The following is a 13,233-nucleotide window of genomic DNA, read 5'->3' on the forward strand; positions in this document are numbered from 1 at the left end:
TCAATGGAAATATCTTAAGCAATTAGGCAGTTAAAATTTTATAATTTATACAAGCTTAACTCTTGTGTTTAAGGCACTTTTTACCAAAAATGTTACCCTCTGGTTTGAGTTAAGAACCCAGCTATTATATATATAATTATATATAAGTATAATTTGGCCTTTTAGGCAAGGGCAATAGAAAAAAATCACATTTGTTTTGCATCCTTCTTCATGTAATTATATTTAGGCTGAATTTTTTTTAAGATTATTAAGATGGATACAATATCTTTACTTATTTTTATGAGGTGCTGAGGATTGAACCTATGTGCAAGGCAAGCACTCTACCACTGAGCTACAATCCCAGCCCCTTTATGCTGAAATTTTATCAGGCGATTTCACCCTACTTAACTGGGCAAGAGTACAGATTACAGTACTAAAAGATTTTGTGTTTGCTCATACACTGCAGTTACTTAGAACACAAAAGCAATGCACATTACTAACTGCAAATATAGAAGTTTTAGGATGAGAAAGAAGTCTTCAAATAATCAGACTCATAGGAGTAATTATGACTTATAAAGAAGTTCCAGCAAACAAAACTTGTAGAAAGTTTTTTTTTAATGAAGGTATAATTTGCATACAGTGAAATGCACAACTTTTATAAGGAGCTTGTTAAGTGTCCACAATTATGTAAATGTGTCCTGTAACAGAGCATTTCCAACACCCCAGGAAAGTTTCCTTTTGCCCCTTTCCAATCCATCTCCTGCCAAAGTAATAACGACTGCCTGTTTTTGAACTCTATCCATAGAATGACATAATGTTCTCAATTTTGTCTTCTCCACATCACCTTTTAGAAATTAACACTGTTCCATCGGTAGTCCATTCTTTCATATTGCTGAGTAGTAATAATCCATTTACCAATATCCCACAATTGTAAATATCTGTCCTTGAAAGAAAATTAATTTGGCTTTCCAATTAGAATTCTGTCATGTTGATTGCAAATATAGCTTTCTTGAAGAAAATATATTTATCATCAGAAATGAAAAGTAAAACCAAAGAGAAAAGATTCACCTCTTCTTCATCTACTTTTATAAAATATCAATTTAATGATCTCAAAAAAGTGGTAAACAGCAAATTCCCTTCTGATCTCCCTGTCCAATGTTGAATGCTTACCTCCCTGTGTTCCCTCTGATATGCCATTTCTAAATGATGTACCAATGTTACCTGGGCAAGTTACAGAACTAACTTGAATTTCTAATTACCTTGTGTGTGTGTGTGTGTGTGTGTGTGTGTGTGTGTGTGTTAGTTACTGGAGACTGAACCCAGGGCAACCAGATCTTGCTAAATTGCTGAGGCTGATTTCAACTTGAAATCCTCTTGCCTCGGCCTCCTAAGTGGTCCGATTAACTCTCTTTTTTTCTTTAATATTTTATTTTTTAGGTGTAGATGGACACAACACAATGCCTTTATTTTTATGTGGTGCTGAGGATCGAACCCAGGTCCTGCCCGGGCTAAGCGAGCACTCTACCGCTGAGCCATGATCCCAGCCCCTCCAATTAACTCTTAACTCAGGGATAAGTCCTTTTTCCTTTCTTTTTTGGGGGGCTAGGAGATAGCTTTAGTTTATCAAATTATGTGCACAACTGCTTTTATAGAAATCCTTTTATTTGATCCTTTATGATGTCCTAGCCTCTGTCTAGGGATCGAACCCAGGGGTGCTACATCCCTCTGAGCTATATCCCAGTCCTTTTTATTTTTGAAACAGGGTCTCACTAAATTGCTAAGTTGCTCTAGCATAGTATTTCATAATGTCTATTTGAAATCATCTTTAAAAATGGGCATGGTTCAAAGTGTGAAATATGATATATAAAGAACTATGTAATGTTTTGAACAACCTACAATAAAAATTAATTAAAAAGAAAAAAAAAAAGAAAAAAAAATGGGCATGGTGACACACCTGCAATCCCAGTTACAGCGGAGGCTAAGGCATGAAGATTGAAATTCAAGGCTAGTTTCAGCTATTTAGGGAGACCCTATCTCAAAATTAAAAAAAAAAAAAAAAAATGTAAAAGGCTGGGGATGTGGCTGAATGGTAGAGCATCCCTAGGTTCAATCCCCAATACCAGAAAAACAAAGCCTACCTAAGCATGCATTTTGAACTGTCAAAATTTACGATAATAACATTCGCCAATTATATACTGATATTAGGTAACAGATTATAGTCCCTACAAGTTGTCAGTTACTTATCTCCAAGGACAAAAAAGACCAATAGTACAGTTAACCAGATTTTTTTTCTTTCTTTTTTTGGGGAGAGAATCCAGAGGACTTTAACCAGTAAGCCACATCCCCAGCCCTTTATATGTTTTATTTAGAGACAGGGCCTTGCTAAATTGCTGAGACTGGTTTTGTACCTGAGTAGCTGGGATTACAGGTGTGCCCCAATGGCCTGGCTGATTCACTTTTTTTTTATTGTTATTACTGGGAATTGAACCAAGGGGTGCTTTTACCATTAAACGACATCTCCAGTCCTTATTATTTTGAGACAGTATCTCGTTAAATTGCTCAGGGCCTCCCTAATTTGCTAGGGCTAGCTTTTAACTTGTGATCCTCCTGCCTCAGCCTCCCAAGCCGCTGGGATGACAGGGGTGCGCCTTTTAATGGGTCATCGGCAGAACATCCTTTTATGAAAGGGGCTCCTTAAAACGTGGAAACGTAGAAGGCTTCCTGCTCCCATTCTTTCATCTCTCAAAACTTTCCATGGCTAGTTGCAGGAAGAACGGAAACGTCGAGGAGGGCCAACTGAAAGGTCCCTGGAGACCGCCTCCCGACGCCGCCTCCCACGAGGAAAGGGCCAGGGGCCGCGAGCGCCGAGCCTCCGCCAAGAAGGGGAGGTCCTGCCCAAACAGGCCCAGTTTCTGCAGGGTCCGGGAGACGCTGCTCAGTGACTGGCTGCGGGGCGCTGAGCCGAGGACGGGGACGGTCCCTGCGCGCCCCGGTCGCAGGCTCCTGGGCAGCCGAGCCCACCTCCCGCCAGTCCTAGGGGCGGGTCTGGCTCACCTTTCGGCCCCTCACGCCGCTTAACGACGCCCCAGGTGTTTGTCCTTCTTAATCTCCGAACTGCCACCAGCCCGGGAGGCGTGCCCAGAGCCAGCCCGCAGCGGCAGGTGGAGGCGGGACTCCGCGCCCCGGCCGCCGGCCCGGGTGGCCGCACAGGTCTTCTCCACCTCGAGGCGCTTTCTCGGCTTGTTTCCTGCGAGAGCGAGAAGTGTCGCCGCGCCCCGTGCCCCTCGGAAAGCGGGGGGTGCCCCTCGGAAAGCGGGGGCAGCCCCGCGGGGAGGCGCTGCCTCCGGGCCGCGGCCGACAGCAGCCACCAGGCGGCCACGGCCGCGCCACGCCCAGGAACCCCACCGCGCGCCCTCCCGGAAATGACGCGAGGACTCGGGTCGGGCCCTCAGTTTCCGGTTCCGGGCCTCGCTGGTGCGTGCGCACGAGGCAGCGGCGCCGAGGTTCCGCCGCGAGTCCGCACGAGGTGAGGGCGCGATGGAGGCCTCGGCCGCTTCCGCCACCTCCGCCCCGACCCCGGCTGCTCCGACCTCGCGGAACCAGCTGGACCAGGAGCAGGTGAGCGGCCCCTGGGACGGGGGCTTCACAGGGGGATGGCTGGGCCGAGAGAGGCGCGGGCGGACCGGGTGGGAGGCCGGGAAAAGCCCTGGGAGGGTGGCTGGCGGGGCCCTGGGCCCCGCGGTCAGGGCTTGCCGAGGCGGACCCCTGCTTCCCGGGCGGCCTGGCCCTCTTGAGCGGGATTCGCAGGTGAGTTTCGCGGTGAGACCGAGCCGGCCTCGCACCCCTCGCGGCGCTCAGCGCGTTGGACTTGGCGGCCCGACACCTCCCATTACGATGGGTTTCGGGAAAGACGGTGCGTGCGAACCGCCTTGGCCAGCGACCGGGCACGGGGTACTCGGGGAGGGCGACTGCCTTGGTTCTGCGCTTTTCCTGGGGTTACTGACCCTCTCGTTGAGGACAGGAGAATGCTTGGGCGTTTTGATGGAGACTTGAATTCCTGAGAATGTATTTCAGGATCCTAATAAGTAGGTGGTGGAGGTAGCCTGTTAAAATAGAGGGTGAGCAAGTATGTTGTTGTGGGAGGGACGAATGTTCGATTAGTTTGGGATGATTTAGCTTATCTCCGCTTTGCAGATTAAAAAGGCATTGGAAGCTCTGTTGACGCATTCCAGGTCCAGGAAGAACGACAATGGCTTGCTTTTGAATGAGAATGAAAATTTATTTTTAATGGTGGTATTATGGAAAATTCCAGAAAAAGAACTGAGGATCAGATTGTGAGTTCTGATTTTTCTACGTTTGTTTTTTAATGTGCTTGTTCCTTCTATGTAACTAACCATTGCACCTTTGCTTCTAATGCAAACTTCACAAACTCAAAAATCTGAGACAAAGCATTGATGCCTAAAAGAACAATAGCAATTGGGACTTAAATTATCTAGAAATGTCACCAGTTTTCCTGAGGCTCTTAGATGTCCATTCAAAAACCTAGTGCTTGAGAGATCTAAAGTAAGCAGGGTACACCTGTAATCCCAGGGCTTGGAGGCTTGGGAGGCTGATACAGAAGGATGGCAAACCAAGACCAGCCTCAGCAAAAAGCCAGGCCCTAAGCAACTCAGTGAGACCCTTTCTCTTAAGTGAAATACAAAAGAGGGCTGAGGATATGGCTCAGTGGTCCAGTGATCCTGAGTTCAGTCCCTGCTACCAAAAAAAAAAAAAAAAAAGGAAGAGATTTAAAGTAAAATAAGTAGCTCTTGATATTTAGTTTGATATTTTAGTATCAAACTAAAATATTTGAGGTCCAGACTCCTTAAGAGAAACTGAAAAGCTTGGCATTGAACTCCTTTTTATAGAAAAGGAACTCTGATTCAGTCAGATTGCTTTTCCCTAGATTGGGCAGATTTAGCAAATAAAAATACAGATAATTTTTTTTACTACAAGTAGATTCCATACAATATTTGGGACCTACTGATGTTAGTTTTTGATCTGAAACTCAATAACAGTTTTTATTCTATCTGGCAACACTGCTTTTCTATCCAGTCTGTCAAAGAGCCAGCTCTGCTTAAGAAAGCAGTGTGTAGGGATGATTATTTCCTTTCTCTTTTAACCAAGGAAATGTTTCCTCAGAACATGTAGGCCTAAGACAACAGTGTGTGTTTAGTGGTTCCTCTTGGTTTGTTCCATGTTTTCTGTTCCCTTTTTTTTTTTTTAAGTTATTTATGGAGTTAATAATCTCAATAATTATATATGTACTCTTTAGGTATCTCTATGATTATATTTTAACTTTTTTGAGGGGGGGATTTTAATATTTTTTTCTTAGTTTTCGGCGCACACAACATTTTTATTTGTATGGGTGCTGAGGATCGAACCCAGGGCCGCATGCATGCCAGGCGAGCGCGCTACCGCTTGAGCCATATCCTCAGCCCATATTTTAACTCTTATTATGTCTCAAATGTTAATTGATATTTTGGTGTGGGGGTGTTTTAGGTGGATTACTTGAATCCCCACCCCTGTGCTGGGATTGAACCCAGAGGCACCGTACACTGAGCTGCATAGCCAACCCTTTTTATTTTGCCCAAACTGGCCTTGAACTTGTGGTCTTCCTGTCTCAGCCTTCTGCGTAGCTGGTGTGCACCACCATTCCTAGCACTTTACTTGAATTTTATGTCTCTTCTCCATTTCTAGAAATTCCATTAGTTTTCTGAGAGCTATTAGGTCTGTTGATCCAAAAAACCTAGTGTTGAAAACTAGTCTTTTTTTTTAACAGTACTTGGGAGTAAACCTCACACTCCTCACATGTGTGAGGCAAGGGTACTACTACTAAGTTACACCCTGGCCCTAAAAGTATTTCTTCTCTGTTTTGTTACTAGGAATTGAATCCAGGTACCTGCTTTTTTCTTTTTGGTGCTAGGCATTGAACCCAGGGGCGCTTAACCACTGAGCTACTTCTCCAGCCCTTTTTTAATTTTTTTAAGAGACCGAGTTTTGCTAAGTTGCTCAGAGCCCCATACTAAGTTGCTGAGGCTAGCTTTGAACTTGCAGTTCTCTTGCCTCAGCCCATTGAGTAGCTGGGATTGCAGGTGCACATGCCTCACTCCTAGATACGTTTCTAGATGTGGTTCTTAGTACAGTATTTGCTTAAATAGCATGGGTGAAGATTATGACGATGGCACTAAATGTATGTTTTGGCTAATGTAAGCATCCCCTTTTCTAGAGCAGCGCTTCACTACTTGGCTCCTTCTCATGTTTTGCAGGTCCTTGCCTCATGGTATTCGATCAGATCTGTCAGAAGTCTGTTTATTTACTAAGGATGAGCGCCCATCAGTTGAAGAGACAGAACGTTTCTACAGAAAACTTTTGAACAAGCATGGAATTAAAACCATCTCTCGGGTAGGAAGCAGGTTAATATTTTCAAGTCATTTCAAAGATTTAATTGAAAGGAAGTGATAGTGCATTGCTATATTGTTTAGTATTTTCTGTGTTTTAAAATTTGACTTTTATGGCTCTGAGTAAGATGTATTTTCTGTCTTGCCTGTGATAGAGGAGTTGTTGAGGTTTGTGACCTAAAAGCTAGAGTTTGCATCAGTAACTTATGTCTTCCAAATTGCAAAAAAAGTTTTCCATTTATGTCTCTGTCCTCGCAAAGTGTCGTGTCTTTTAGGGAGCATCATCCTCTTTTACAGTTGTTGATGTTCTTTATTTTCCCCGGGAGCTTTGGCTAGTGTCCTTTGTCATTTGCCTCTCTATTCCTAGCTTTTAGCATAGTGCTTGATACATTTTGGCGCACAGGTGTTCAATGCCCTATGAAGGGCATGGCTTTTAGGCCATTTTAAAACTCTGAATACAAATTTTAGCCCAAGTATTTTTTCTCCTTGTTTGGGTTCTTAATTTCTTGTATTTTTACTCTTTGTATTTTCTAGATTATCCCTTTCAAAGCCTTAAAAACAGAGTATAAAGCCTATGAAGCCAAGCTCCGCCTTCTGAGTAGTTTCGACTTCTTCCTCGCAGATGACAGAATCCGGCGGCTTTTGCCCTCACACATAGGGAAGCATTTCTACCGCAGGAAGAAGTAAGTTTCTCTGCAGGGACTGGACTTACAGCATAGAGTGATAGTGTGTGTGCTGTGTTCTGATTCTCGTGTGTTTCTGTAGAGTTCCAGTTCCTGTGAACCTTCTGGCAAAGAATTTATCGAAAGAAATCAACAGCTCTGTAGGTGGAACCGTCCTAAACATCTCCAAGAGTGGTTCTTGCAGGTGAGCAACAGACATTTGGGGGCCTTTTTTAATCTTATAGTTAATAGCGATTTATCCACTTTTTAGAGGGGCACTGTTTATGAAACCAGGTTCTTCCACTAAAGCCAGAACCCCTTCCTCAGAAGTATTTGGCTCTCTCAGGTAGGGCTGCTTAATAGACGTTTCTCCTCTGGTGGAAATGGTCTCCATCACTGCTGGCTCTCGACAGTAGCCCTAGCCACGTGTGGCTGCATCTGTGGCACTGAGTTTTTCACATGATTTTAGATAGGCGCATGCCGTGGTGACTGGTGAGTGGGACTGATGCTCAGGCAACGTCAGCGTGACTCAGAGTTTGCATGTCACCCTTTAAAGTGAAGTCCCGCCTCGGTGTTGGTTTAATTTCTTGTTACAGAATTCAGTGTCCCTCTCCATTCGATTTTACAGCATGTTTGTTTTGTCTCTTGGTTTATTTATTTTTTGATTGGTGCATTGTGCCTATTGGTGAGATTGTTACTTATGGTATGGGCACACAGTATAGCAGTGGGATTTGGTCAGACTCACCCCCCCCACTGGCCTCTTGGTTTGATCTTAATCTGGGACACAGAGGTAGGTGGAGGCCCCGTGCCCAGACTTGAGTGCCAGGAAGCAACTTTTAAGGAGTGATTTCCTCTCAGCTTTAGGTGGTAGGAAGTGTGGCACAGACAGTGTGTCTCAGGTAAACCAGAGAGGGGTGAGCGAGGCGGGTGGGCTCTGGTCTTGTCTGCCTGGGGCAGACCAGGAGCCAGCAGGCAGCTGGGCTGGCGGGGCCAGCCTTGGGCTGGGGGAGGTGTAGGTCACAGCTGCAGCTTGTCCTCCTTCCACACCTCTCGCTGTTTTTTTGCTTTAGCTGGAGGGATTGGCTAGGCTCTTGCCAGAAAGTGCTGTTACTTGAGAGGCAGGGACTCTCTTTTAGGTGACAGCTGGGTCCGGGCAGTGGAACTGTAAGGTAGCCCGTGAGCTTCCTGGCGGTGCCCTGACAACAGCTGGAGGGCCCAGGCAGCTGTGGGTTTTGTGGGATGGAGGTGGACCCTCCATGGCCTGCCTGCGGGCCTGCCCAGCCTTCCACAGTTAGGGCAGTGCTTCAGTCACCCTGTGTGTAAGACAGTGAAGGCAATCTAGAATATGAAAGATCATCATCTTTATTTAGAACTTACTTGGAACCTAAGATTTTAGCATTTCTCTGTTTAAAAAAAAAAAAACTTCAGGTTTTATGTATTTTATTTCTCACAGACATCGCCTGTGCTTTTTTTTTTTTTTTTTTTTTGACATTTTTAAAATGTTTCATCTAGTAACTGAATTAAATTCCAGCACTATACGCATCGGTCACACTGGGATGCAGATCCAGCATGTGATTGACAACATCACCACCATCACAGAGACTCTCTCAGAGAAGCTGCCAGAGGTAAGGTCTGACAGGTGCGTCCCTCGAGGCCTCACAGGAAGCACTGCACACAGGTGACACCCCTCTCTGTTCCAGAAGTGGGGGAGCGTGAAGCTTCTGTTCGTGAAGACTGAGAGGTCTGTCTCCCTTCCCATCTTCTCCTCTTTTGTCAGCTGTCACAACGAGAGCGACAGAGTGTCCTTCCGTGAACTGAAGGAAAAAAAGGTCAGTCGGACCTAAACGCTGGGTGGGCTTGAAGAGGTCAGGTTGGGAGCTTGGCTCAGTCTCCCTCACGCCCTCACTGCCCAGCATTCCTGGGGCTGTGCTTTTGTGTTCACTGTTCCCACTTCGCTCACGAGATTCGTTGATACTGGTGTAAATAATTGGCCATTGGCTCACACAGCTAAAGTACTGGACATGGAACCAGGGCCACTCAATCAACCTTTGGTTTGCATCCCAGCCTTGTTAAGTTACCCAGGCTGGCCTTGAACTTTGATGCTCCTGCCTCAGCCTCCTACACAGCTAGGATTACAGAAATGCACCGCTGAGCCTACCCTGCCTGTGTGAATATTTTGTTGTTTTTAACTTTTGACTACTGTCTGAAATGGGGGGGAGGTCAGGATTCCCTTTAATAACGGCTTTCCTGAGCTCATAGTTCACAAACCATACCATATAATTTGGGGTTACTTATTACTCACTCACAACTGAGAATGGTTTTCACCATCTGCCAGTGTGCCACGTACTGCCTGAGGCGCCTCTTTGGCCAGGAGTTGGGAATGAAGTGGAGCTGAGGTGCAGGTGCTCTCCTCTCAGTATTGCTGAGGTTTCCCGGGACGTGATGAGTGCCCAGAACCGCCAGTACTGACTCTGTGCCACTGGTTTTTCTATAGACACAATCACTGCTAAAATCATACTGTTGGTTGTTGGCAGGAAGCGAAGCAAAAAGAGAAAGAGAGAAAACTCCGTGAAAAACAGAAGTTGAAGAAGAAGAAAAACAAGAAGTTAAGGCAGCGGGCTAGAGAGGCTGCAGCCCCAAGTAAAGGTGACGCTGCGCAACCTAAAACTGGGGGTCCAGCGAAGAGCCCTGGGTCCCAGAAGAAAAAGACCAAACCAGGAAAGCCCCAGTTAAAAGCAGCAGATACGTCTGATGAGGACGTTCCACAGCTGGTACCAATAGGCAGCTCTCTGGCTGAAGAAAATGTCAAGGTATTTTTATTGACATTTATTCACAGTGAAGTGTTTTATGACTGCTATGTCAGTGACAGAAGATGAAGATTGCTAGAGTAAGCCTCAAGAACCATGGTTATAATCTGTAAGAAACATTTCCTATGGACTTAAAAGGCAGACAAGGGTGGAAATTTGGGTATTTATTTCTGTTCCTGAAAGTAGGTCTTGTCTCAACACATAATTAATCTCAGGAAACTTCCTAGATCCTGCCGTTAAAACCTCTCACCTTGACTCCTCGCCCTGTGCCTGCAGTGGCTCATTTATTTATTATGTGATGCTAAGGATCAACCCCAGGGCCTCCTCCATGCTAGGCAAGTAAATGTTCTACCACTGAACCATAACCCCACTCCCACCTTTTGGATCCTTGAAGATCTTTCTACTCATACATTATCTTGTCCAGTTATTGGGGAACTCTTAAAAATAAAGGGGAGTGGTAATGGGTCCCTAAGAGCCTGGAACATGGCCCTTGTGTGTTGACCTAGTGCTCCTCTTAGCTGAGCCTCTACCTGCTGTGGCACGTGGTCCCCACCAGGTGGGAGCAGTGGTTCCTTTAAGTTTTTTGAGGTTTTGTGTTTTCTGTTTTCCTACAGGGTTTTGAACCCAGGGGCACTTAACCACTGAGCCACATCCCCAGCCCTTCTTATTTTTTTATTTTGAGACAGTGCCACACTAAGTTTCTGAGGCTGACTTTGAATTTGCCTCCTGCCTCAGCCTCCCAAGCCACTGGGATTACAAGTGTTTGCCACCATGTCCAGCTTGAGTTTTTTGATATTATAAGTGATCGTGGTAGTGCTCATAAACTCTGAATGTTTTTAGAAAAAGCTGTTCTGTTACAATGGGACTGCCTTACTAGGGGTGGGTATAACAGATTAGGGTTCTTAGGGAGTTTTATTTTTTGTGTTCAAATTTTCCATAATAATAAAATCTATACTCTGTGTTTACGTAAAAACAAAGCAGCCCACTTCTTAGTTGGCCACACAGCCCATGGCTAGGTCCCACCAGCAGCCATCTGGGCTGCTGGGGAAACCTAGGATCCCTGGCATGTGGCACCCCACCCCCCATGAGCCTCAAAACCTGGCTCTGGGGTTGGTTGCTAGTCGTCCCCTGGCAGGGGTCACTGTCACCTACTGTTCCCCCAAGACTTGTCTCCTTGGTTCTCCCCTCAACCACTGGGAAACGTGGTTTCCCTCATTGGACCAGGGAGACCTCTGGGTTCCTTTCACAGTCAGCTGTGGCCCGTGACTGACTCACAACGTCTGCAAAGCAGTAGAAAGGGCCGGTTCTCCATCTCCGTGCTGAGATCGCCTTAGGAGTTCACTCAAAAGCAGTAACCCCTGGGCTGGGGATGTGGCTCAAGCGGTAGCGCACTTGCCTGGCATAAGTGCGACCCGGGTTCCGTCCTCAGCACTACATAGAAACAAAGATGTTGTGTCCGCCGAAAAAAGTTAAAAAAAAAAAAAAAGAAGAAGAAGAAGTCACTCCTCTCCGAAGTGATGGAGTGTTTTTTTTAAAAAAAAAAGCAGTAACCTCTGGAACAGATGCCAGGGTTGTTTGTTTATTTGTTCCAGATTTAACTCTCTTCTTTTTGGATGTAAAAACAGGCCACAGGAAAGAAGTCTCCCAACAAAAGTCTTGGTCCCAGCACCCCTCGTGCCAAGAAGAGAAAGGCCCCGCCAGCTACAGAGACCCCAGAGTCTGCAGAGCCCGAGACCCCAGGTAAAGGCCCAACAAAGCAGCCAAGAGTGGGACAGAAGAAAACAGAAAGAAGCTCTGCACTGGGGAAAAAAGACCTGAGACAGACTCCAAAAAAGCCAGAGGCCAAGCTCTTCACTACTCCCAGCAAATCTGCAAGAAAATCTCCCAAAACCCCCAAACAGTGGCTGAAGAAGGCCAAAGTAGCCCAGTCAACCCCAAATCAGTGACTCACCCAGCCGGAGCGGCGGTCACCCCAAGAGCTTTTCAAAAATACTTGGGCCTGGGCTGGGTGGAATACTAGAGGAACACACACACACGGCCCTGCCTCAGTCCTGACCCGCTGCAGCCTTCTCCAAAAGGGTGGCCTGTACCTGAGTATCTTAGAAACCTGCACTGGGGATTCTGGCATGTACCTGGTTCCAAGAGCCAGTGCTTTGAAGTGAAGTCTGTTTTTTAATTTTGTCCTATGTATTTGCTAATGTAATAGAGGGAAAGTAGAGTGCTTCTCCATGGTTGTGTTGGATTATTAAAATATAATGTTGATTACAGTTTTGTTATTTTACTATTAAAGTGTAATGTTGGCAGCATCCAGTTTGACTCAGGCCTGTGGTGCCACCTGAGACAGTGGAGTAGTGCACTGATGAGGTTGAAGCTCCTGTGACCCAGTCATTTCACCTCTGAACTTGGTTCGCACATGAGCTTTTGGGAGATGGCACTAAACCATGGCAGATGGCGTGGCTCGTGTTGGGTCTTGGTGGTGGTCAGGGTTAGGCGCATGGGTGGTGAGGAAATGAACACAGACACATTAATATGGAGAGGCCCCAGGTTGCATCCTGCCTACTGGAAGAACTTTGTACCATCCGTAAGTTTCCTGTTTTCCACGTCACTCACGCGTGACAGTGCCAAGACACTGGAGGCTGGGCCGCGTGTGAAGTTTGTTCAGTTGTCAGATACACTGAGGTGGTAGATGACTTCTTGAGCGCTCAGCCTTTCACTGGCACATCCCAAGCAGTAAGTGGTGGACTTGGGGTAGTATGAGGTGTCCTTTCAAAGATAACATAGTTCAGAGGCTAGGAGTGAAAGTCTCAAGTCTCACTTGTATTTTTGGTGGCGTAAATAACATTGTAGGGCTGGGGTTGGTTGTGGCTCAGCGGGAAAGTGTTCTCCTAGCGCCTCAGCACCACATATAAACAAATGTATTTTTTTAAAATAAATAACGTGATACTTTTTTACAAAATGTCTAAGATGCCAAACTTAGTGACTGCCACGATCCTTTCAGTCCATTCCATGGACTGTGGAGGGTTGGCTTTTGTTTGTCCTCCAAAGAAAGGTTCTAAGGCGGGCTGGGGATGTGGCTCAAGCGGTAGCGTGCTCGCCTGGCATGCGTGCGGCCCGGGTTCGATCCCCATACAAAGATGTTGTGTCCACCGAAAACTAAGAAATAAATTAAAAAATTCTCTCTCTCTCTCTCAAAAAAAAAGAAAGAAAGTCCTAAGGGAGCCAGACGTCGAGCCCTGCTGCTCTGCAGGAGGAGCAGCACATACAGTCATGATCCCAGTGTGGTCTCACCTTCAGGGATACCCATAGGATCTTTCCATGCCAAGTGACTCTGGCCTACAACTTTGT

At 46.0% G+C, this 13,233-nt stretch overlaps 1 protein-coding gene across 2 annotated transcripts; it reads left to right on the plus strand.

The window, feature by feature from the left end:
* Positions 1-3,425: 3,425 nt before the first annotated feature.
* On the plus strand, positions 3,426-12,155 carry Rsl1d1 (ribosomal L1 domain containing 1). 2 transcript variants are annotated; one of them, XM_077106021.1, is made up of 9 exons: positions 3,426-3,597; positions 4,174-4,313; positions 6,288-6,423; positions 6,954-7,102; positions 7,185-7,286; positions 8,613-8,706; positions 8,785-8,910; positions 9,616-9,891; positions 11,514-12,155. In XM_077106021.1, exons 1-9 carry the CDS (start codon positions 3,517-3,519, stop codon positions 11,832-11,834), a joined length of 1,425 nt encoding a protein of 474 aa, XP_076962136.1. In that variant the 5' UTR covers positions 3,426-3,516; the 3' UTR covers positions 11,835-12,155. The 2 variants fall into 2 exon arrangements, with proteins under 2 accessions (XP_076962136.1, XP_076962135.1); XM_077106020.1 differs by having other exon boundaries at positions 3,427-3,597; positions 8,782-8,910.
* The last annotated feature ends 1,078 nt before the right edge of the window (positions 12,156-13,233 follow it).

The sequence above is a fragment of the Callospermophilus lateralis genome, chromosome 19, assembly GCF_048772815.1.
Source record: "Callospermophilus lateralis isolate mCalLat2 chromosome 19, mCalLat2.hap1, whole genome shotgun sequence".
Classification (NCBI taxonomy): domain Eukaryota; kingdom Metazoa; phylum Chordata; class Mammalia; order Rodentia; family Sciuridae; genus Callospermophilus; species Callospermophilus lateralis.

Bases quoted from the DNA above. Each gene is read 5' to 3' on its own strand.
- Rsl1d1 (XM_077106020.1), top strand. From the start codon at position 3,517: ATGGAGGCCTCGGCCGCTTCCGCCACCTCCGCCCCGACCCCGGCTGCT. The intron at 7,103-7,184 runs GTAAGTTTCTCT...GTGTTTCTGTAG, and splicing joins CATTTCTACCGCAGGAAGAA to AGTTCCAGTTCCTGTGAACC. The intron at 7,287-8,612 runs GTGAGCAACAGA...ATTAAATTCCAG, and splicing joins TCCAAGAGTGGTTCTTGCAG to CACTATACGCATCGGTCACA.